Source organism: Chionomys nivalis, chromosome 26 (genome assembly GCF_950005125.1).
Source record: "Chionomys nivalis chromosome 26, mChiNiv1.1, whole genome shotgun sequence".
Classification (NCBI taxonomy): Eukaryota; Metazoa; Chordata; class Mammalia; order Rodentia; family Cricetidae; genus Chionomys; species Chionomys nivalis.
The window spans coordinates 17989308-18011020 of NC_080111.1; the positions used below are offsets into that span (position 1 = coordinate 17989308).

Here is a 21713-nt window from a genome sequence, read left to right on the forward strand (position 1 = left end):
AGAACTGGGAAACAACCTAAATGCCCCTCGACTGAAGAATGGATAAAGAAAATGTGTTACATTTACACAGTGGAGTACTACACAGCAGAAAAAAATAATGACATCTTGAAATTTGGGGGCAAATGATGGATCTAGAAAACATCATATTGAGTGAGGTAACCCAGACGCAGAAAGACAAAGATTATATGTACTCACTCATAAGTGGTTTTTAGACATAAAGCAAACAAAAACCAGACTACAGGCCACAACTCCATAGAAGCTAGAAAACAATGAGGCCCCTACATGGGAAGTAGAAAAAGACAGGATCTCCTGAGTAAATTGGGATCATGGGGATCATGGGAGAGGAAAGAAGAGGGAGAAAGGAAGGGGAGCAGAGAATAATATATAGCTCAATAAAAACAATAAAAGATTGATGTTCTTCAGGATTTGACCCTCACTCTATAGGAAACTATGATATCTGGTATCATGGACACTTATTCTGCAGATTAGGTTGAATTAGGTTCTTCTAAATAGTTTTACAGATGGACAATCTTCAGTGCGTTATGCACAAATCTCATCACTTCTCATTGAAATATTAGCAATAACCAACTTTCCTGGCTTTATCTACCTTGAGTCTGTTCTATAAACTGCCAGTCAACATAGTTCTAACCCTATTTCAATTGACTTCAGGACTCAGCCCAGTTCTACCACTTGGTGTCCTGTGTTGGGAGCTGCGAACCCCCCCTCCCATCCTGAATTTCTTGTAAACAACTTGTTTTCCTCTGATCTGAGACAGCTTGCAGCTGCTCTGAGCACGACACCCTCAGGAGTTCCTGATGGCAGTGGAGTGGTTTCTGGTGCGTTTGGCTGGGGTGTGGCTATCAGTTAAGGATCCCTATATAAGCTGCCCCAGACACAATAAGGGGGCGTTTCTGTTTCAAGGATGACCCGTGTCTCTGTGTGTCTTTGTGTGATTCAATCTCCACCCCCTTGTCTTGTTCACGAACTGTATGGCAGCGCATAGAACGCAGAAGGGGGTGATGCGCTATACAGTCCAGGGCCTTCATTACCCAACAGCTGCCATGCTGTGGGACAATGCTCTTGTACACTGTAAAGATTCGTCAATCCTATTAGTTTAATAACATGCTGATTGGCCAGTAGCTAGGCAGGAAGTATAGGTGGGGCGTCCAGACTAGGAGAATTCTGGGAAGAGAAAAGGCAGAGATGTAGTCCTCATCCAGAAGCAGAGGAAGCTAGATGAGGATGCCTTAATGAGAAAAGGTACCAGGCCACATGGCTAAACATAGATAAGAATAATTTAAGTTGTAAGAGCTAGTTAGTAATAAGCCTGAGCAACAGGCCAACCAGTTTATAATTAGTATAAGCCTCTGTGTGTTTCTTTGGGACTGAATGGCTGTGGGACCAGGTGGGACAGAAACTTCTGTCTACACAGCCATTCCTTTAAACCTCCCTCCTGCATCTCTAATGTAGATTAATGCTCCCACCAAGATGTCTATGCCTTAAATCTTGTAACAGGCATGTTTGTTACCTTCCAGAGCCAAGCCATTCTGCAGATGGAGTAAAAACATGGACCCCGAGGGAGAGGGGTACTGAGGATTATCCAAGGGCACCCAATTTCCTCGCCAGAGCCTTCAGAAGCAGATAATCTTTTCTGGCCAGGTTAGGAAGATGAAAAGGAAGGGGGAAGGAACGTTTGGAAAGCAGGCAGGCCTTTGCCCCATTGCTGCTGACTTTGAATATGGAGGAAGGAGGTCAGGAGCCAAATAGTAGGAATGGCCAGACGCTCCCCTAAGTATCCCTTAAAGAGCACCGCCTGAGAAACTATCCAATTTTGACAACTGTGACACAATGTGGATTTATGACCTTCAGGGTTCCATGATGGAGAGTGTATGGTGATCTGTTAGGACGGTAAGAAAATTCAGTTCCCAAACGGCTGGATTCGCTCATCTGTGACGTCTTCTCTTTTCTACTCTCTGCACACTTAAAATATCCCAGGAGCCAAGGCAAGGCACACGCCCACTTGGAAGGTGGAGACAGAAAGACCAGGAGTTTAAGGCCAACCGAGTCTGCATGAGACCCTGTCTCAGGAAACCAGCCGCTAAAAAAGTAAATAAATGAATCTCAGCAGTCACTGTCTGTGGCGACTTTGAGGTAAAACTTCCAGGCAAATTACTTCTTTCTTCCCACTGTTCCCATACGTTCAGGCACACCTGTGATCGTACACGTCGGCCACCGTGATTGGCACCATGTCAATCACGTCTCAGACTGTGCATGTCTCATTAATTTTGATTAAACTATGGTTGACTTAAGTTTTTCTTAAAATAGCAAAATACCTGGGAGACCTTGGCTCTTCCATTTGCTTCTACTCCATCTTCCCTGTCACAGAAGGCAAACGTAGGGAAACAGAGAGACAAGTAATTTGCCCTGAAACAGGATGAGGAAGTGCAGAGATGTACTGGACAAAACTGGCTGGCTTGCCCAGGCTTCTCTTTTCCCCTTTCTGTGGCTGGCAAGGCTCTCAGAAGAAGGAGAGCTGGACTGGATTCACCCAGCTGTCTCGTCGCTCCTTTGGTGGCCTGCCACAGGAATGTGAGGGGGAGAGCACAAGACACAAACAGGACCTCCCAGGCGTTAAGGTATCAAACGCAATGGACATTGGATAGTTTAGGTGTCTAGCTATACGCGTGGTCTCACAGTTAAATGGAAAACATGTGCCAATGAGTGCTGCGTCCTTTAATTGCTGATGGCTGTCATGGTGAAATCGTAATTATTTGGGATTCTAATAATTCGACTGGATCGGACTGGACAAGTCATGTATTTTTATTAAATTTATTTCCAGGTATTCTAATCTATTGTGAATGGAATTTTCTTCCGAGTTTCATTTGTGGATATGTTATTGCTAGTGTATAGAAGCTGTTTAAAAGACTCACACGCCTCCCGGGATCCTGGGTGGGGGGTGTTGGTGGCAGCAGGAGCAGCAGCCTTGAGAAGCGGAAAATGAGACAACCCAGAAGCTTCTGGAAAGCCTTCATAGTCTGAACCAAAGACTACCAGAGAAGAACTCAAAAGGTTGCACATCTCCAAAAACAACCACGCAGGGTCAGAATACGAGAAGTCAAGTCTGGAGACCGAGTTAGATTAAAAACAAGGCCACGGAAGAGCAGGGTGGGGGCAGACGACAGCAGGCGTCCCCCGAGGAATTCTGTTTACGTGACTCTGACCCCTGCGCTCTGAGTCCTGTGCACACTGAGGCCTCCCCTCTGCACCTGCAAAGGCCTTGAGGGATGTGGGCAGCAAAACCTTGCAAGGGAGCTGCTCACGAAAGGACAGACAAACACGTGACGATGTGCACAGCTGGCTGTTCGCTCGCTTCACTGTTCTCAGATGAAAGCCACTGCCCAGACTCTGTACTCGGGGACTATCCTGTAAACATGAAGGAGCCCAGAGGAAAACAGACTATCTCTGCTGGAGGTTAACCTGGGCGCCTCCTCTCTCAGCTCCTGTCAATCAGCTCTAGATTGGGAGGGCTCAGGGGAGAGGGGAGGGTGGAGGGGCTTTACACCACAGAGGAGATCCAGGTCTTCTGTTTTTGCCCAGAGTTCACCCACAGTAATGAGTTTGGCCCGGAAGGCAACTTGGAGCATCTGCATTTCCCCTGCCGGAAGGCGGATTGGGATGGACAATGGTGCCTTTAACGGCTAACTACAGGCTGGTTCTTTAAAAAGAACAAAACTCTCTGCTAGGCATAGGCATGCTCTTTAAAAAGAACAAAACCCTCAAAGTTGCAGCTTTGTCTTCTGACTCTGACACCGTAAAATGGGACCTGGGAAGGGACTGTGGGCACAAGCGAGTCCAGTTCTTGCTGGAGCTGGTAAGGGATTTTACATCCTGGCGCCATTTGGACAAGCAGTTTGTTTTAATTAAATTTATTCTCAAATAATCTTGTTCATTTTGGATCTACTGTGAATGCAATTTTCCCCTCAATTTCAGCTTTTGTTAGCTTGTGCTGCATAGAAGCTGTTCAGTTTTGGTCACTATATTTGCTGCCTAAGCAGGGGCCTAAACTCACGGCCCCAGGATGAGGCTTTTCATGGGTTCTACAGATGTTCAGGTCAGAATGGATTTGGCGCTTTCGTGTATTTGGTATGTGCTGAGTTTTAGAACACTGCCTGGCACTAAAAGTTCCGGAAATGTTCACATACATTCTCAGTGAGAGCCCTTAGCCCATGCGCTGAATCTGTGCTAATCGGAGGGGAAGCTCTGTGAAGGCCGGGACCCACAGCACATGCTCAGCACATGTCCGCAGAGTGTTGGAATGCTCGGGGGTTGTGGGATGGCTTGGGGGTCAAGCATACCTGACGGAAGTCACAATGTGTGGCTTTCTCTTTCCACATGTACAAGCCAAGATGAGCATAGAGGACGTGTGCGCATGTGCATGTGTGCGTACGTGCGTGCGTGTGTGCATGCATGTGTGGGTGCGTGTATGTTTATATGCAAAGGAAAAAGGCTATTAACTTGTTATCAATTATGAATTACCTGATTGTATGTAGAATACACATAACTCGGAATGGAAGAGCCTTTGAATACAAATTTAGGAAACATTTTATCATGACAGCTTGCCACCCAGGCAAGTCCTCAACTCAACATGACCCAGGACATATGGCTAAGAGTTATTAAAACAAACAACTCTATAAACCAGTGAACCAAACAAATCACGCAGTGCAAAACTCTTGGGATGGGAGTACCAGGCAAAATGAAAATAAATCTTTACCAACTCAGTAAATGTTATAAAGTATTACATTTAAGAAGTCAAAAACTTTTATACTATACTAACATGAACCAGTTAGCTGCCTTATAAATTTCTTTAAAAGCCACAGTTAACTTGTGACTGAAAGTGACTATAATTCCTGGCAATTTCATAACAGATTACCCTGGAATGTCCCTGGAAAAGGGTGGATATTAAAAAATTAACACAGTTTTCCAAGAAATTCAGTTTTTATGATCAAGACTTAGTTCTTTAGCTTGTCTTAGCTTTTGAAAAAGCAGAGAAAGTCATAGCATATCACCAAAATAGCCATAATTGTCCTCATTTAATGCCAACTTTCAGAAACAACGCAATAAAAATAAATAGGTTCTAGTGAACACTTATCCAAAGACATCTGTTTCTAGTTCACTAAGTTGACTATTACAAAAATTTTGATGTGTTTTCTGGCAAAAATAAATAGCCTCACTTAAGGAAGTAACATATTTCCAGTTATTACAAACCGGTTTTAAGTTTAAGGATAAGTTACCTAATTATATAAATGCCCATATCAGAAACAGAAAGTAGAACAGCATCTATGGCTTTCAAAATATTTAAGGTAAACCTTAATCCACATCACAATGGTATGATTTGTACCAGAGACTGCAAAGTAGCAGCCAACAGTATACACACTCTGGAGGTGTCTGTGTGTGTTTGTGTGTGTGTGTATGTGTTTGTGTGTGTATGTATGTGTGTGTGTTTGTGTGTATGTATGTGTGTGCGTTTGTGTGTGTATGTATGTGTGTGTTTGTGTGTGTGTGTATGTGTGTGTGTTTGTGTATGTGTGTGTATGTGTGTGTGTTTGTGTGTGTGTGTGTGTGTGTGTGTGTGTGTAGACCAAAGGTTGACAGCTGTGTCTTCCTCTATCGGTTCCACCTTATTTTTCGGGACAGTCTTTCACTGAAGCTGGAGCTCACCAGTTTGGCTAGACTGACTGGCCAGCGTGCCCCAGGGATCTTCCTGTCTCCCCATCCCCAGTGCTGTGGTTATAGCTATGCTCTATGCCCCACTTTTTAAGTGGGTACTGGGGATATGAACTCAGGTCCTGGTGCTATGTAGCAAATCCTTTATGGATGACTAAGCTATCTCAGCCATTGCGTGTATTTTTTATTTGCATGGTGCTTTTGAAAAATGAGAAAATTGTCAACATTAAAAAAATTCTGGATTTTGCCATCAAACCCTGACTTTTCAGCTGTAAGTGAAAATTGTATTAAGTTTAATGATGCTAGGTTCACATTTCAATATCATAACAATTGCTACTTAAAAGAAAATGACTTTGTGGGTGCTAGATGAGGCTGCCCATTTTGTTCAGCGTATGTACCATGCACTAAGTCTCAGGTCATTCCTATCATTGGGTTATTCTTTTGGACCATGCAGATAGTTGATATTGGAACCATTCATCTACCCACCCATCCACCCATGCACTTACCTTTAAAATGTTATTCAAAAGGGGTCCAGTTTCTAAAACTGGCGTGTGAGTTTTAGGGGGCGATTCCTTAGGATTGTCCTTGTCTCCCTTGCTCATTGCTGGACCTACCTGAGGATAAGGCTGTATGACTGCATCTCCCCAGGCTTCAGATCTAACACTTTATACTTGCAGAGATTTTCTTGTTGCTTTCCTATAACTTTATGAAAAAAAAAATCACAAACCTAAACCTGAAACTTTGCTGATGAATAAAATGTTGTAAGTAACATTTTATAATTTAAATTAGTTATATAACATTTAAAAAGTTATATATACTTATATTTAACATAGTTTTTGATGTGGACCTTGTTGTTTAGTTCCAGTGGAATAAAACGTACAGCATAGAATGGAAAAAACTCAAAAGGGTTAGAAAGACACAGGGGGCAGATGTGTTAGCTAAGTTCTGTTGGGCTGAAAAACAGGAAACATTCAGCTGACATAAAACTTTTCTCTGTTGCGAATGTTATCCTTGGAGTGGACAAGCCTTTGGGTGCTATCGTTTATGGATTTTAGAACCAAACTGTAGCTCGTCAGGGAAGTGCAGAGAAGTCTGGACAATTACCCTAGCGGTCTTCATCTTAGCAGAGGTTGAATGAAATAGGAAATGAGGTCCAGTAAGGCAGTCACATGAGGTCATCCTTTTCAGGTGTCAAACACCCGTGACCTGGGGACACCAAAGGGGACTTTTCAGAGCAGAACTGCTGGCTTCGAAATGACTTTTGGTAGGACAGAAGATGGAAATCCTGTTGAGGTTGGGACCATGCCCGTTTCCCCTCCACTGCTCACTGAGGCCTAATCCATGTGGACTCAAATTCTTGTTCAGGAAAGATGAGCAAAAGTACACACAAGTGCTTCAGAAACAGTATTCCTAAATATTCACCAATTAAATGAATAATGAACGTGGATTTAATAAATATTTAGGAAATGAATACAAACATAAAAATTATAGATCACCACCTCTTATATACTGTTTAAAGTGATCAACGTTTTATTTACCGATACATTGCTGCATATCGTATATTATGCTGTGAGCTGTCCACATGTTTCAATACTTATAACATCATTATGAAATTGACATTATAACCCAAAATTTATACAAAGAAAACTCAAAGGGTGGTTGAAAACCCTGAGTGGAGTCACAGAATTGGTGAGAAGCTTTCTGGGGACTCGGCCAGCCCTACATCCATGTACATATTGGCAGCGCTAATTGGACTCAGTAATTATGTATGAAGAGTGTATGAATTTGAGAAAGGTATGTGGGGAGACGTAGGAGGGGTTGGTGAGGCAGGGAGGGGCAGATATAGTCTAAGTTCTTTCTGTTTATATATGAAATTCTTAAAATAAAAATGAAAGTCTGTCTACCCCCCCAAAAATTTCTAGACATTCAAAACGCAAGGAAATTTTAAGGATCACAAGATAAAGCAACCAATGGAAGAGACACAGAAGTAGGAGTAGCAGCTAAGGATTTCAGAACTGCTATTATAAAATATTTTATTTATTGGGGCAAAGGTAGAAGAAAGTCTAGGTATAACAGGGAAGTAACAGTTGTTAAAATTCCCAGTCAAACTTGTAAAGACAAAACTCCAGGCTCTGAATGAAGAAGTCACTGAACAGGATTAGCAATTAAAACAGAGAGGAGGAGGTGAGTGAACAGGAGACTGTAGTAAGTGCTGTCCCAATCCAACCACCAAAAAGGGAGAAGGAAAGATCTTTAACAGCCAGAAGAGTGAGCAGTCCTGGTTAGGGGACTCATATGCTGAGCAGGTGGTATGTCCAGTGTGTAGAAGGTGAGAGACTAGAGAGAGAGCAGAAGAGATAAAAACGGAAGAAAAGAAGGTTTTATTACATGGGAGCAGAACATCTGCGGTGTTCGCTCTTGTTTGCTTCTATGTGAGGACGGGAATAGATTTGTGGTTTGAGGACAGTGACCATCAAATGGCTGCCATTGATCAAGCATTGACCTGTGAATGGAAATACTAAATAGTATGCAGTATCTCGATCCATTCAGTCTTGGCCTTATCATCTGATAAGGTCGGAACGATTCCAGTTTGCTTTCTGATGCTGTGATAACATCATGACCATAAGCACCTCGGGGGCAGGAAGGGTTCAGTTCATGGTATAGGTTGCCATTCACCATGAAGGGAAGTCAGGGCAAGAATTTAAGGTGGGAACCCGGAGGCAGGAAAAGAAGCAGAACCCATGGAGAATTGCTTACGGGTTCATTCTTATACTGCAGGCCCACCTGCATAGGGATTTGCACCACCCACTGTGGGCGATGCCTAGAAAGGCAGTTACTACAAGTCAGTCTGATTCTGGAAGATTCTTCAGTCGAGGTTTTCGCTTCCCAGGTACCTTTAAGTCTGTGTCAAGTTGACAAGCACACAAGAACTGTGTTTTCCTGTCTTTTACACTGAACAAAGTGAGTTGTGGACTGACTGAATACCATTCCACATTGCATAGTTTAAAAACACTGACCTAGAGTTCAAGCCAAGGCCCGTGTGTGTGTGTGTGTGTGTGTGTGTGTGTGTTGTGTATGCAGTGCTGAGCCGACATGAAGGGAAAGTGGAGGTTGCTAAGGAGAGACAGATGCCCTGGCTGATGGCTTCATGCCCAGGAAGACCTGGGAAGCACGCAACAGCACAGGGAGATAGATTGGACTTGGCCAAGGAAAAAATGTGCAACTTTGAAGATGTAGGGGAATTCAGTGAGGCGTGGTACTGATGATAAACCTGTTGGTGCAGAAGATGAGCTCAGGGAGGTGGGGAACGGAAGGCTGATCTAACGAATGTCTAGCTGGAAATGTGGGCCAAAGGTGGGTGAAGCAGTGTGACTGAGAACGTGGGTGCGTTTGGAAATCACTTCAGTGAGCCGGAGACAAGCAAGAGATGCAGAGGAGATTCAGGGACACTTTCAAGCTCGGGCGACATCAGAAGCATGCTTGACACTTCTGCTGGAAGCCAGCTACTTCAGCAAGGCCAGAACACCTTGGACACACCCACACAAACCCTGATTGTTTCCTCGTGCTGACCCCTTCCAGATGGGGTCACTTGGTGCCAGATCTGACCGAGCCGGTTCTTTGCTCGGAATGCTCTAACGTCTTGAATTTTTTTCCATATGAATCCATGTCAGCCACGAGCCATGAACTCTCGTTAAACTTTCAGCAGCAGAGTAAATGTTTCCTTCGAGTCCCAGTCCCCGGCGAGGCGACTGAGTAACACGGTCCCTACTGTGCAGTCACATTTGTGAACTGTAACATTCTCCTAACCTTTCATGTGCACACTCTTCGAGCAGCTTGGCATTGTCCTTCCTGCTGTGTTGCTTGATTCTGCATTTCTAAGATGTGACACACTTGGGCCCACTTGTGCTGTGCAGCGTGAAAACACAGCTATTTTTCCCGCATCTGATGCTGTGGATGAATGAACCATTTTTATCCGCGAGAACCGAGTCCAAAGTTCCCAGCCATGGAGGGAGCCCCTCAAAAGAAACAGTCTGCAGCTCCACAGAGAAGGAGGCTTTGCCAAGTGTAAGCTTCCAGATTGTGAATTGTTTACTCTGTGTGTACACGTATGTGCACGTGTGTATGCGTGCATGTCTGTATGCATATGTGTGTGCATGCACGTATGTGTGTATGTGCACATATGCATGTGGAGATCACACATTGTTATCATTTGTCTTACTCAATCACCCTCCTCTTTATTTTTTGAGATGGGGTCTTGCCTGATCCCAGAGCTTGCTGGTCTGGCTACACCGGTTAGCCAGAGAGCTTCAAGGTTCTGTGTGTCTCAGCCTCCTCAGCTCTGGGACTGCAGGTGCTGCCATGTGATTTTCACATGAAAACTGGGTCCAAACTCAAGTCTTCATACATGTGTGCCTAGAACCTTACCAGGTGAGCCATCTTCTCAGCCTGTGTGCCTAGAACCTTACCAGGTGAGCCGTCTTCTCAGCCTGTGTGCCTAGAACCTTACTAGGTGAGCCATCTTCTCAGCCTGTGTGCCTAGATCCTTAGTGAGTGAGCCATCTTCTCAGCCTGTGTACCTAGAGCCTTACCAGGTGAGCCATCTTCTCAGCCTGTGTGACTAGAGCCTTAGTGAGTGAGCCATCTTCTCAGCCCGTGTACCTAGAACCTTAGTGAGTGAGCCATCTTCTCACCCCTGACATCTTAATTTGAAGGAAGCAAATACATTTTTCACACTGAGTTGTTCTCTTCTATAAGAGATTTATTTTCAGTAGTGGAGATGAAGAATGTTTTTGCCTCCTGGGACTCCTGCGACTTGACTTTTGATTTATGGTCCACTGAGCTTTCTTGAGTTCTCAAGGTACCAAGGGCCATGGGAGAGACAGGGGTGGCTAAGACATGAACCTCGCTAGCCTTCCTGCTTTGTCTGTGGCCATAAGCCTGCCAGTGTGCAGCCGTGGTCCACCTGCCGCTAGGCTTCCAAGAGTTTGCTGCCGAGGGTGGCACTGTATTCAGAGCACACACCGAGCTATAACCCATCTGTCTCCTCTCAGATCTGACCCACCATGCTCCTGTTGCAATTCTGAGTCCCATTGCTTATAGCAATCACAGCTAGCATACACACACACACACACACGTATATATATGTTTTTCGAGACAGGGTTTCTCTGTGTTGCTTTGGTTCCTGTCCTGGAACTAGCTCTTGTAGACCAGGCTGGCCTTGAACTCACAGAAATCCTCCTGCCTCTGCCCCCCAAGTGCTGAGATTAAAGGCACGGCGCCACCACTGCCCTGCTACAGCTAGCATATTTTAATAGCCTTTAATTTTTTTTTTTTTAAATTTTCGAGACAGGGTTTCTCCGTAGCTTTTTTGGTTGTGGTCCTGGAACTAGCTCTTGTATACCAGGCTGGCCTCGAACTCACAGAGATCTGCCTGCCTCTGCCTCCCAAGTGCTGGGATTAAAGACATGCGCCACCACCACCCGGCTTAATAGCCTTTAATTATTAAAAATGTACTTGTGCATTGCAAGAAAGAAAAGAAAGAAGGGAGGAAGGAGAGAGAAGGTACGGACAGACAGACAGAGAATGAATATGGGAAAACAGAGACAAAAATAGGAAGTGGTATATACTTACAGCCCAGAGAATATTTCAGCATCTTGGTTCGGATCTTCTGGGTCTCTATCCCACCCTCAAATGTAAAATCAGATCCTGTTCAACATGAAGAACTTACTTTCTGGATAAGATATCTTGACTTCACTTTGTGTGGTTCCCCCCCCACACACATTTCCCAACACACACACACACACACACACACACACACACACACACACACCATGTCTGAAATTGGACATTGGACATTTTCTTGGCATTTACTGGCTTCTTTTAGCGGGAAATAACATTAGGGAGTGCGTTATGGATGTTAGGAAGTACTTGTTACTAATGTGGCATTGAAAGTAGACCCTGTTAGTGGACAAAATTAATAAGTAAAAAATAATAGTAATGAATTTATACTTGCTCTTTAATTAAACTGTACTAATTTCTTGGCTTTTTCCAGTTGCAAGTCTTCTTTTCGTATTGGAAATCTTGAATTTATACTTGTATTTCTGTTTTATCGAGTCAGAATACACAGAGCATAAAATTTTAGTATATACACCGGTTGGGTTATCAACATGTTCTAATTTTAGAATATTTCCACGACACAAAAAAGAAAGTTGTACCTCTTTCTTCTTACACTGCTCGTCTTGGCTGTGGCATCTACACAGCCACTAAACCTGCTTTATTTGAAAAAAAGGTTTGCCTGTGCAGGACAAACGCAAAATGTGGCCTTTGTGTCTGGTCTTTTCGCGGTTTTCATGGGTGCAGCCTCATCCTCGCTGGAACAGGTAATCAGGACCCTTTCCTCTTTAAATTGTAGACTGATAATGCCACCCGGTATAAATGTTCATTTTGTTTTTCCATTCATTTGTCAATGGATGGATTAAGTGTTTTTTCAAATCTTTTTAAATTTCGTGTGTATGAGTATTTGCCTGCATGTTTATGTGTGTACCACAAGTGTGTGATGCCCACGGAGGCCAGAAAAGAATGTTTGGTTTCCAGGAACTGGGGTTACAGCTTATTGTGTGTGGTGCTGGAGGTGCTGGGATCTAAATCTGAGTCCTCTTGCAAGAGCAGTTTTAACCACTAAGACATCTCCCCAGCCCCTAAACTGTTTCTTCTAAGACTACCATGGATGCCACTGTAAACACTGTTCACGTTATCACATAAGCCATGTTTTCAGTTTGCCAGGGAACACTTTGACTCTTTCCTGTGCTCCTGGGTCCTCTTCTTCCTCTGGGTTGCTGTGTCCAGTCTTGATGTAAGAGTGTGTGCCCAGATTTATTGCATCTTGTTATGCCATGTTCAGTTGATAACTGGGAGGCCTGCTTTTGTCTGAAAGGAAACAGAGGAGCAGTGGATCTGGGGGAGATGGAGATGTGGGGGTGGTGATGGGAGGAGTGGAGAAAGGAGGTGTGGTTAGACTGGACTGTATGAGAGAATCATCAAAAGAAAGAGAAAAGAAGAAGGAAGGGGAAGGAAGGAAGAAAGGAAAGAAGGAAGGAAGGAAAGAAGGAAGAAGGAAGGAAAGATGGAAGGGAGGGAGGAAAGAAAGAAGGAAGGAAAGAAGAAAGGAAGGGAGGAAGGAAGGAAGGAAGGAAAGAAGAAAGGAAAAAAAGAAGGAAGGAGAGAAGGAAGAAGGAAGGAAAGAAGAAAGGAAGGGAGGAAGGAAGGAAGGGAGGGAGGGAGGAAGAGGGGGAAGGAGGAGGGAAGGACCTATTTGCAGATACAGGAGAGAAGGTAAAACTCAGGAGACTTATGTGTGTTCGCAGAAATTGTAAGAGAAGTTATGCTGTTGGCTTTAACAAAAGAGTTCAATGGGATCACTACATGAAAACACAAATGAACACATTTCTATTTTATACACTTGTTTATTGCAGTGTGTGTATTTGTATACATGCATATTTAGACATTTAAAAAGAGCTTGCAGGAAAAAAGAAACAAATAATACCTCATTATATAAATAGTAAACTTTGCCTTCAGAGATGTTAGGCAAGGGGTGTGACCTTGGATTGTTTTTTAAACTGGAGTGCAGAAGTTTAAGTCCTCACGGTTTTAACTAAAACCTTGGAGAGGCTCTTTGGCCAAGCTTTGGTTTCGGATGGAGCAGCCCTGGCCGTCAGGGCATCTCTGAGAAGGAGTGACTGATGCGTGGCCCTTGCTCCGAAGATGCACCGTGATCTTCTCTCAACTTACAAGCAGCTGTTCTGGAAGTCCACACAACTCAAAATGTTTAACCTAGAAAAATCTTTTTAGAACCAGAAGACGTTTAATTCCTTCAGTTTCTGGATGAAGAAATCATAGCCTAGAGAGGTTTAGAGACTCGTCCAAGAGGAAAGAGCTTAGGAGAGGCAGGCTAGGGCTACTCCGTCTGAATACGCAGCAGCGTTCTGAAGTGCTACCATGCGGCACACGTAACCATTCCAATGCTCAGCTGAGAGGCTGGAGACCACATGAGACCCTTTTATCTCCTCCACAGGTGTAAGGGCAATGATGGCTAACAGTAACCTATCTGTGTTCTCTTTACTAGCTGCATTCTATGGGAAAACTTCCCGGGACCAGAATGGCAGAGTTGAAAGCCAAGTACACGGTGCTCCATGACATGGTGGTGAGGTAAGCTGTTTGCCAGCACAGAGGCGCCTTCTGTCACCTCTGTTCTTCTTACTCATGACGAACGGGACTTGTCTTCATTCTTGTTCCCTCTAAATGTGGAGTCTGAGACACGGGCAGAGTTGAAGTGGGTTTAGAAATTGCCGAGAAGACATTGTAAGTGAGCAGGGAGGTGAGGCTGAAAAGGAAGAACGCAGATGGGTGGGGTCGTCTGTGGCCTGCGCTGCGGGCAGCCGAGGCCGGTCCGTGGATTTTCTGACTGAGTGTTTAGACAGTCTTAGCTCTGCCACCAAGAAGTGACAAAACAAGGCTATTTGCCCCCTCGGAAAATAGCTCTTGAGCACCGGATGATAGGCATGCATGCAGAACGAGGAGGTCTCCGGCAGAGGGACATGAAAACTCTCGTTCAGACCTGCAGATTCTCCGACAGCTCAGACTTAGACCTGCTAAGACGTCCACCCAGACTCCTCACCGCTTCCTCCTACCCCAGCCCACTCTGCAGCAAAGTCCAGGGCAGCAGACTAGGTGTCCACAGGAGTCAGTAGCTTTGCCCAGAGCCCGTCTGCCCCTGGGAGTTGAAGCTGAGGACCGCTTATCTATTCACACCAGTGCGGGGCTAAAACTGTGCGGTATTGTGACGGAGCTGCTTCCTTCCTGCTGACTTTCCCTCCTCCTGACCCCACACTTCCTTCTCTACCCACCACAAAGTCCACCACTCTGTCGCAGACCCACCGGGAGAGCCGGGTGGAGCGCGTCCGTCCTCCCGCTGCTGAGGCTGCAGACAGGCAGACGTGGGTTCAGAAGCTGAACTCTCTCCTACTGACACTGTCCATCAAGGGCATTTGTGTGAATCGCCGCTCATGTTCTGACTTTGGCTAACTGCCGAGCTGCCTCGTTTCTGCGTGAGCACGGAGGCCTGATTCACGGCAGCCGGATCCAGCTCGGGCAGTTGGCGCCGGATAGCGGGGTGTCTGTTAACATCAAGAACACTGAGCATAAGGGAGAAACTCCCGTTTCCGCTCCTGGCAATTGGAGGTGTGCTCATCGGCACTGCTCGGCCTGTTCCCTGGCGCCTACCATAGTTCCTGGAACGTATCATGTTCCAGTAAATGTGTGGCCGGGTGCCACTCAACACATGACACAGGAAAGCCTGGGAAAGTAGGGGGAGCCAGCCGCCTCAGCTGAGATAGGCTCGATCACTTATGGGACATCTCTGCAAATGAGCTGAACCCAGAGGTTTCTCTTGGTCAGGAAATCCGATGGAGCACACAGGGAGTTTTGCCTTTAAAACAGAAAATAGCAAAGGCCTGCCTCTGAGTTCAGGGCGGGGGTCACTAGTGCCAGCGTATCTGGGACAGATAAGTCACATCTAGGAGACATGTGGAGCCAATACAAGCTCGCAGCATGCATGAGTTCTAGAATATTCTTGGGAATATATCAAGTACAACTTCTCTGTCTATCCAGTTCTGCTTGTAGCAGATGCTCAGCCCCTTCACTGAACAGGGGCAAGGCCACAGGATACAACGGAGTTGAAGGAATCCTCTTCTCTGTGGTGGTCAAACCTAGTTCTAGCCAGGCATCAAGGTAGCATTAAAAACTAATATGTCCGCAATTTTACAGGAGGATTTTCATGATTTCCCAGTGGCAGTCATTAGAGGAAAGGTTAATGTCTTAGTTCAGTAAAGAGGGAAAGATCTTGGCGCAGTCACAGTTAGAAAATTAAAGGCACCAAGAAAAATGGGTTGCTTGGGCAGCCAAGGGGCCTGCTTGCTTCTTAATTTCCTCTTTGTTGTGAGTCCTGGTCTTTCTTCAAGGTCAGGGGAATACCCTGCTCTGTTGGAATTACACGCTGTCTCCCTTGTCCCCACTCTCTGGATCTAGACACCTATGGAAACCTTAGGACCAAGCACTGCGGATGAAGACAGGTGTAGGTCCTGTCTTCCTGCTGGAGGGTGGACAGCGCGGGCTAGGAGGCGAGCCTCGTTCTCGACAGCGCTGGCCTCACGCACAGCTGCAGTGAACTAAATCCAGGAATGGGAACCAGCTGTGACGGGATCCCACCCTAGCCCGCGCAGGAAGGGTCCTGAGGATGGGTGGGCACTTCCTCACTGTCGGTGTCCTTCCCTTTAACCCAGCACCCAGCAGTCAGAGCTGCAGCTGCTAGAGAATGCCAAGCTCTTCACAGAGCAGATCCAGCAGCAGCTCGTCCGCCTGCAGCAAGCCGACGACTTCCCCAACGCCTTCTCCACCGAGGTCTGCAAGCTGCGGGAGCAGCTGCTCAAGTACCAGAACGAATACAGTGCGGCGCAAGAGAGGGAGTACCACAACCAGTACAGACTGAACAGGTGAGACCAGGCCCGGAGGCGGCCGGGGATGCTGCGGGCTGACTGTGTGAGTACTGTGGTGGTGCAAGCTGACTGTGTGAGACCCACGGTGACTGTGTGAGACCCACGGTGACTGTGTGAGTCCCACGGTGCTGCAGGCTGACTGTGTGAGTCCCATGGTGCTGCAAGCTGATTGTGTGAGTCCCAGGGAGGTGCGGGCTGACTGTGTGAGTCTCACGGTGCTGAGGGCTGACTGTGTGAGTCCCATAGCGGTGCAGGTTGACTGTGTGAGTCCCACAGTGCTGCAGACTGACTGTGTGAGTCCCACAGTGGTACAGGCTGACTGTGTGAGTCCCACGGTGGTGCAGGCTGACTGTGTGAGTCCCACGGTGGTGTAGGCTGACTGTGTGAGTTCCACAGTGCTGCAGGCTGACTATGTGAGTCCCATGGTGATGCAGGCTGACCGTGTGAGTCCCACGGTGGTGTAGGCTGACTGTGTGAGTTCCACGGTGCTGCAGGCTGACTATGTGAGTCCCATGGTGATGCAGGCTGACCGTGTGAGTCCCATGGTGGTGCAGGCTGACTGTGTGAGTCCCACGGTGCTGCAGGCTGACTGTGTGAGTCCGACAATGGTGCAGACTGACTGTGTGAGCCCCACAATTCTGCAAGCTGACTGTGTGAGTCTCACAGTGCTGCAGGCCGACTGTGAGTCCCACGGAGATACAGGCTGTGTGAGCCCCACTGTTATGCAGGCTGACTATGTGAGTCCCATGGTGATGCAGGCTGACCTTGTGAGTCCCATGGTGGTGCAGGCTGACTGTGTGAGTCCCACTGAGGTGCAGGCTGACTGTGTGAGTCCCACGGTGGTGCAGGCTGACTGTGAGTTCCATGGAGGTGCAGGCTGACTGTGTAGGTCCCACAGTGGTGCGGGCTGACTGTGTGAGTCTCACAGTGGTGCAGGCCGACTGTGAGTTCCACGGTGGTGAAGGCTGACTGTGTGAGTCCCACGGTGGTGCAGGCTGACTGTGTAGGTCCCACAGTGGTGCGGGCTGACTATGTGAGTCTCACGGAGATGCAGGCTGACTATGTGAGTCCCACAGTGGTGTGGGCTAACTGTGTGAGTCCCACAGCGGTGCGGGCTGACTTTGTGAGTCTCAGGGTGCTGCGGGCTGATGGTGTGAGTCCCACAGTGGTGCAGGTTAACTAGATGAGTTCCCGATTGTTAGCAGCTGGCTGTTTCCACATAAACAGTTAAGTTGGGAAGGTGTTCGGGTACACGGAGTTTGAACTAACAACTACAAGCCCGGCTAGTTTTCCCCTTGACCCCCTGCACTGAAAGATCACACAAGTGCTGGGAAAGTAACTCCGGCAACAGAAATTCCTGCCGTGTTTTCTGGGTGTCAAGGACTCAAGAGCTTTGGAAGCTACTGTCAAAAGACACACTACACAGAGCAAGGACTTGGTGGCCTCTCTTCCTTCCTTACCCTTCTGTCTGTCTCACCCCCCTTTCTCTCTGGCTGTGGTTGCAGACAGCACCCCATCGTGTTGCCTGGCACCCGGGTCACATCTCCTTTATTTCTTTCCTTGAGCACACCAGGAACAGAACCATGTATTTAACCTTTGTCCCCTCTTACTAAGGAAAAAGTTGCAAAGATTCTTTCTCTTATTGAGGAGTCACTTAGTGAACCAAAGCAGGAGGTCCCGGCAGAAGAAAGCACCGATTCCCTGTCTCTCCTGTCCCTGCTGGGGTTCAGCATGCCCTGCCGTGTCTGGGACTGCGTGTGACTGCAGTTTTGAGTTGTGTGCTGCGCCTGGGTACTGGGAAAAGCCAAACCTGCCCTCCTAGTCTCTGCTACCATTTAAGGTGGCAGAGCTTCGGCGTTTTTAGCAGCGTGTAGAATTCAGACAGCGCAAACGTGATTCAGTCCTGCCCAGAGACAACAAATGCCGGAGCGGCCTCCGGAAAATTGTGCCATCCCTGGGTCTTGAGGTCTCCTCTTGTTGCTTGTATTTTTCCGCTGAGGGCTAGATAATGAGGCAGTTTGATGAAGAGAATTCTATTCAGAGAGAAGAAAAGTTAGGCGGCTTTTTCCGTGTGTCTTTCAGCCTCAACTCGTTTCAGACTCTCCAGAGAGAGCTATAAAAAGAAAGAAAGCCCAGTTATTTCTGTAAGCACTCGCTCTTTCAGCTGAAAACAATAATGGAATTAAGACAATTGGTGGCTGTTCATTAGTGTTGCAAATAGGAATTCGTGACATTTTGTGAAAGGGTACGAAGCATATAAGTCAGCTGATTTTTAGATTGTTTAAAATTTCCAAGTATTCCTGCCAAGAAAAGAAGGGGGGGGTGACTCTTGCCTTTTAGGTGTAGACAGGCGCATTGTTCACTGGGCTCCCCAGGACAGGGAAGGGATGGTGTGTGGTGACTTCCAGCAAATAGGAACAGTCAACGCACGTGACACCTCACACTGACAGGCCCTCTGTATCCTCGAATATCAACAGTTCAGGAAATAATACACCTGTTTCTATTAAAATTAATTTTTCTACCAAAGGGATTCCAGGGAGGAGTGATGGATTTCACACTTTATTGCCTTCGCGCATCTGATATTACATGATCCAGAGATAAATGCGCTCAATACTCCCAGGGGGATAAGCAGGCATTTCCATCCACAGATATAAATAAACGAAGTCAATGAGAAAAAGCTATTCATCCAAGTATACAGACGATATTTGTCAGTACAGCACAGTAATCTCTCATTGTATCCAGTGCCTAAATAGAAGCCCAACTGCCAACACCCTGCACCCCAGCGCCTTCAGGAACTTCTGAGTCACCGCTGCCTGGGAAGAGCAGCACCAAGTCACTTTTAACGTGACTGGTCTCCTGTTTGCCACTGTACTGCCCTACCTGACTCTGCCCCCCCACATCACAGAGACCTGGCCCTGCCTCTGCCTCCCAGGAGACTGAATTAAACTAACGCATGTGCCGCCATGCCCAGCAACTGCTGTTTCACACCAAATATGATTTTAATAGATGCTATGGTTGACAAAATTATTTGATTAGTTAAAACTAAATCTGTGTTATAGTTTCAGTTTAGGACTTGTAATCACTGATGATCTCTTGATAAATATACACTTTAGGAAGAAAATGTGGGACGTATTTAAGTAACTGAAGTAAATGTAGATTAAATAATGAAGCTACATACATACGCAGGGGACTTATCTTGTAATATAGATTAAATAATGAAGCAGTTACATACATACACAGGGGACTTATCTTGTAATATAGATTAAATAATGAAGCAGTTACATACATACACAGGGGACTTATCTTGTAATATAGATTAAATAATGAAGCAGTTACATACATATGCAGGGAACTTATCTTGTAACCAAGGAAGTTATTAATTTTCAGAAAGCTTTCTCTGATAAAGGCTTTTCAGTATTTTCTTCACTGTTTGCCTTTCGTGGTTTCCCTGTTTTCCACTGATTAATAAAAATTTGGGCAGCAAGTACACTGTGTCTCTTGGGCTAACTGATGTGTTCTGACAGGCCTTGGTCAGCCGAGGAAGCAAAGCCGTGGTTAGTCATGGTATGGACAGGGGGAGCGGCAAACCGAGCTGGGCACATGCAGCGATGTCTTTGTCGGCTCTCCAGGACTGGTTCTTCTAATCCCTGTTGCTGCCCACATAGGCTTTTTACACATTTTCTGTTCTTGGTCCAGTAAAGACATCAAAGTAGAAGCTCAGGAACAAACCCATCAATAGGAATGTGATACAGGAATGGGGGAGTGTCTTCCAGAGTGCTTGAGCCTCTCTGCTCTTAGCTGGGCTCAGCTCAGAAGTCAGGGGACCAGGGTTCACAGCCACATGGACTTCAGTGAGTCGGCAGCCTGTGGAGTCTTGTCTCACAATCCGAGGATTAAATTCATAGATCACAGGTGGGAATTTAGAGGGGCAGAGTAGAGCTCGGGTGTAACAGGAGGCCCAGGAAAGAAGAGTCCATCAAACTGCTAATGGGAGGCTTTGTAAAGGATTTATAAAGACCTGGGGTGAGCTATGTCTGTGATCTGCCTGAAGCCATGTGAATGTGATCCCCGCTGCCACCTATGGCTATGGGCAGGGAAGCTTTGTTTTGTATCCATGATTACAGACTCATAACTGAGGATGGGAGAACTGAAGGTGTCTGTGCCAACTTCTCCCCACCCAAAAGAAAAGAAAGAGTCCAGGCATTAAGCTATTGAAGAGAGTCCCTAAAAGTTGTGACAAAGACGCTGAAGTACGGCACTTCACAGTTGGTGGCTTCTGTTGGAGGTGGGGGGGGGCACCTCGGTTTCTTTAAGGAACTGGCTACTGGGAGCGTGAGCGTGCTCCAGTGAGCTCATGGGCAACACAGCTAACACTTGGTGTTTCTTTTCTTTTCTTTTCTTTTCTTTTCTTTTCTTTTCTTTTCTTTTCTTCTTTTATGCCTTGGGAGAGCACAAAGGTGGGAGGTGAACCTGAGAGGACTGGGAAGTGAGTGTGATCAAAGTACATTGGATGAAATTTCTAAATAATAAAAACATTATGTTGGGAAAAATAAAAATAAAAGCACCTTATACCATCAAAAAAGCAAAAGCATTTGGTCTCAAAGTTAGTCAGTCTTAGCCCTACTGCGTGCTAGACTAACCCAAGGACTCCCTCAAGATCAAGCCATCTATGTGTGAACACCCCAAGGCCTGGTCTCCCACATTACCCACTGCGGCTTTGGAAAGTCTACACAGCGAGAAGACTATGGAACCAGGTCAGAAACTTGCCTTCTCATAGTTCCTGTCAGCTCGTGCCTACCCTTCCTCAGCGGGTGATGCCCCTTGTACGTGGGTTTCCCGACTGCTCACACCCAAATAATCACACAGAAACTATATTAATTACAACACTGTTTGGCCAACAGCTGAGACTGTTGCAGCTGCATGGCATATCCTTGGCTCTCTATATTTCTCTTCCAGCCTGGCTATATTCCGCCCTGCCATGGATTGATGTGGCCTCTTTATGAACCAATGGCAATAGAACACATTCACAGCCCACAGAGGGGAGCCCGCATCAGCCCCTCACTCACTGCCTATGGCAGGGTTTCTGTTAGGGCTATGCTGATGCTGAATGAACTTTTAGTCCTACAGAGCTTTGTTGCTGAAGCCTCCTTCAGTGGGGAGCCTAGAGAAAGAGCAGACTGAGATTTGGATGTGAGTGTAAAAGGCTGAGTTACTACATACCATAAAACATGGCATTCATTACCCTACCAAAAATGTCCCACTAACGCCATGCCAAAGTGAATATTTAAAGGGAGAAAACAGACGAGATATAATTTTTTCATTGTGACATTATTTATAAACGTGAAGAAAATGGAAGTCACCTGAGTTTTTGAAAAATGGTAATCTTTCGGCAGATTGTGTTCCAGAGGTGCCCGGCACCAAAAGGCTCTGGCGTCCCAG

General features: G+C 46.2%; 1 protein-coding gene across 1 annotated transcript in view; it reads left to right on the forward strand.

Moving 5' to 3' along the window:
• Positions 1-21713, forward strand: part of Ccdc146 (coiled-coil domain containing 146) — a 125512-nt gene that overhangs the window by 58596 nt on the left and 45203 nt on the right. The window contains exons 3-4 of the mRNA XM_057758726.1: positions 13847-13929; positions 16062-16271. Of these exons, the coding sequence (XP_057614709.1) occupies positions 13847-13929; positions 16062-16271 (293 nt within the window). The remainder of the gene's footprint in view (positions 1-13846; positions 13930-16061; positions 16272-21713) is intronic.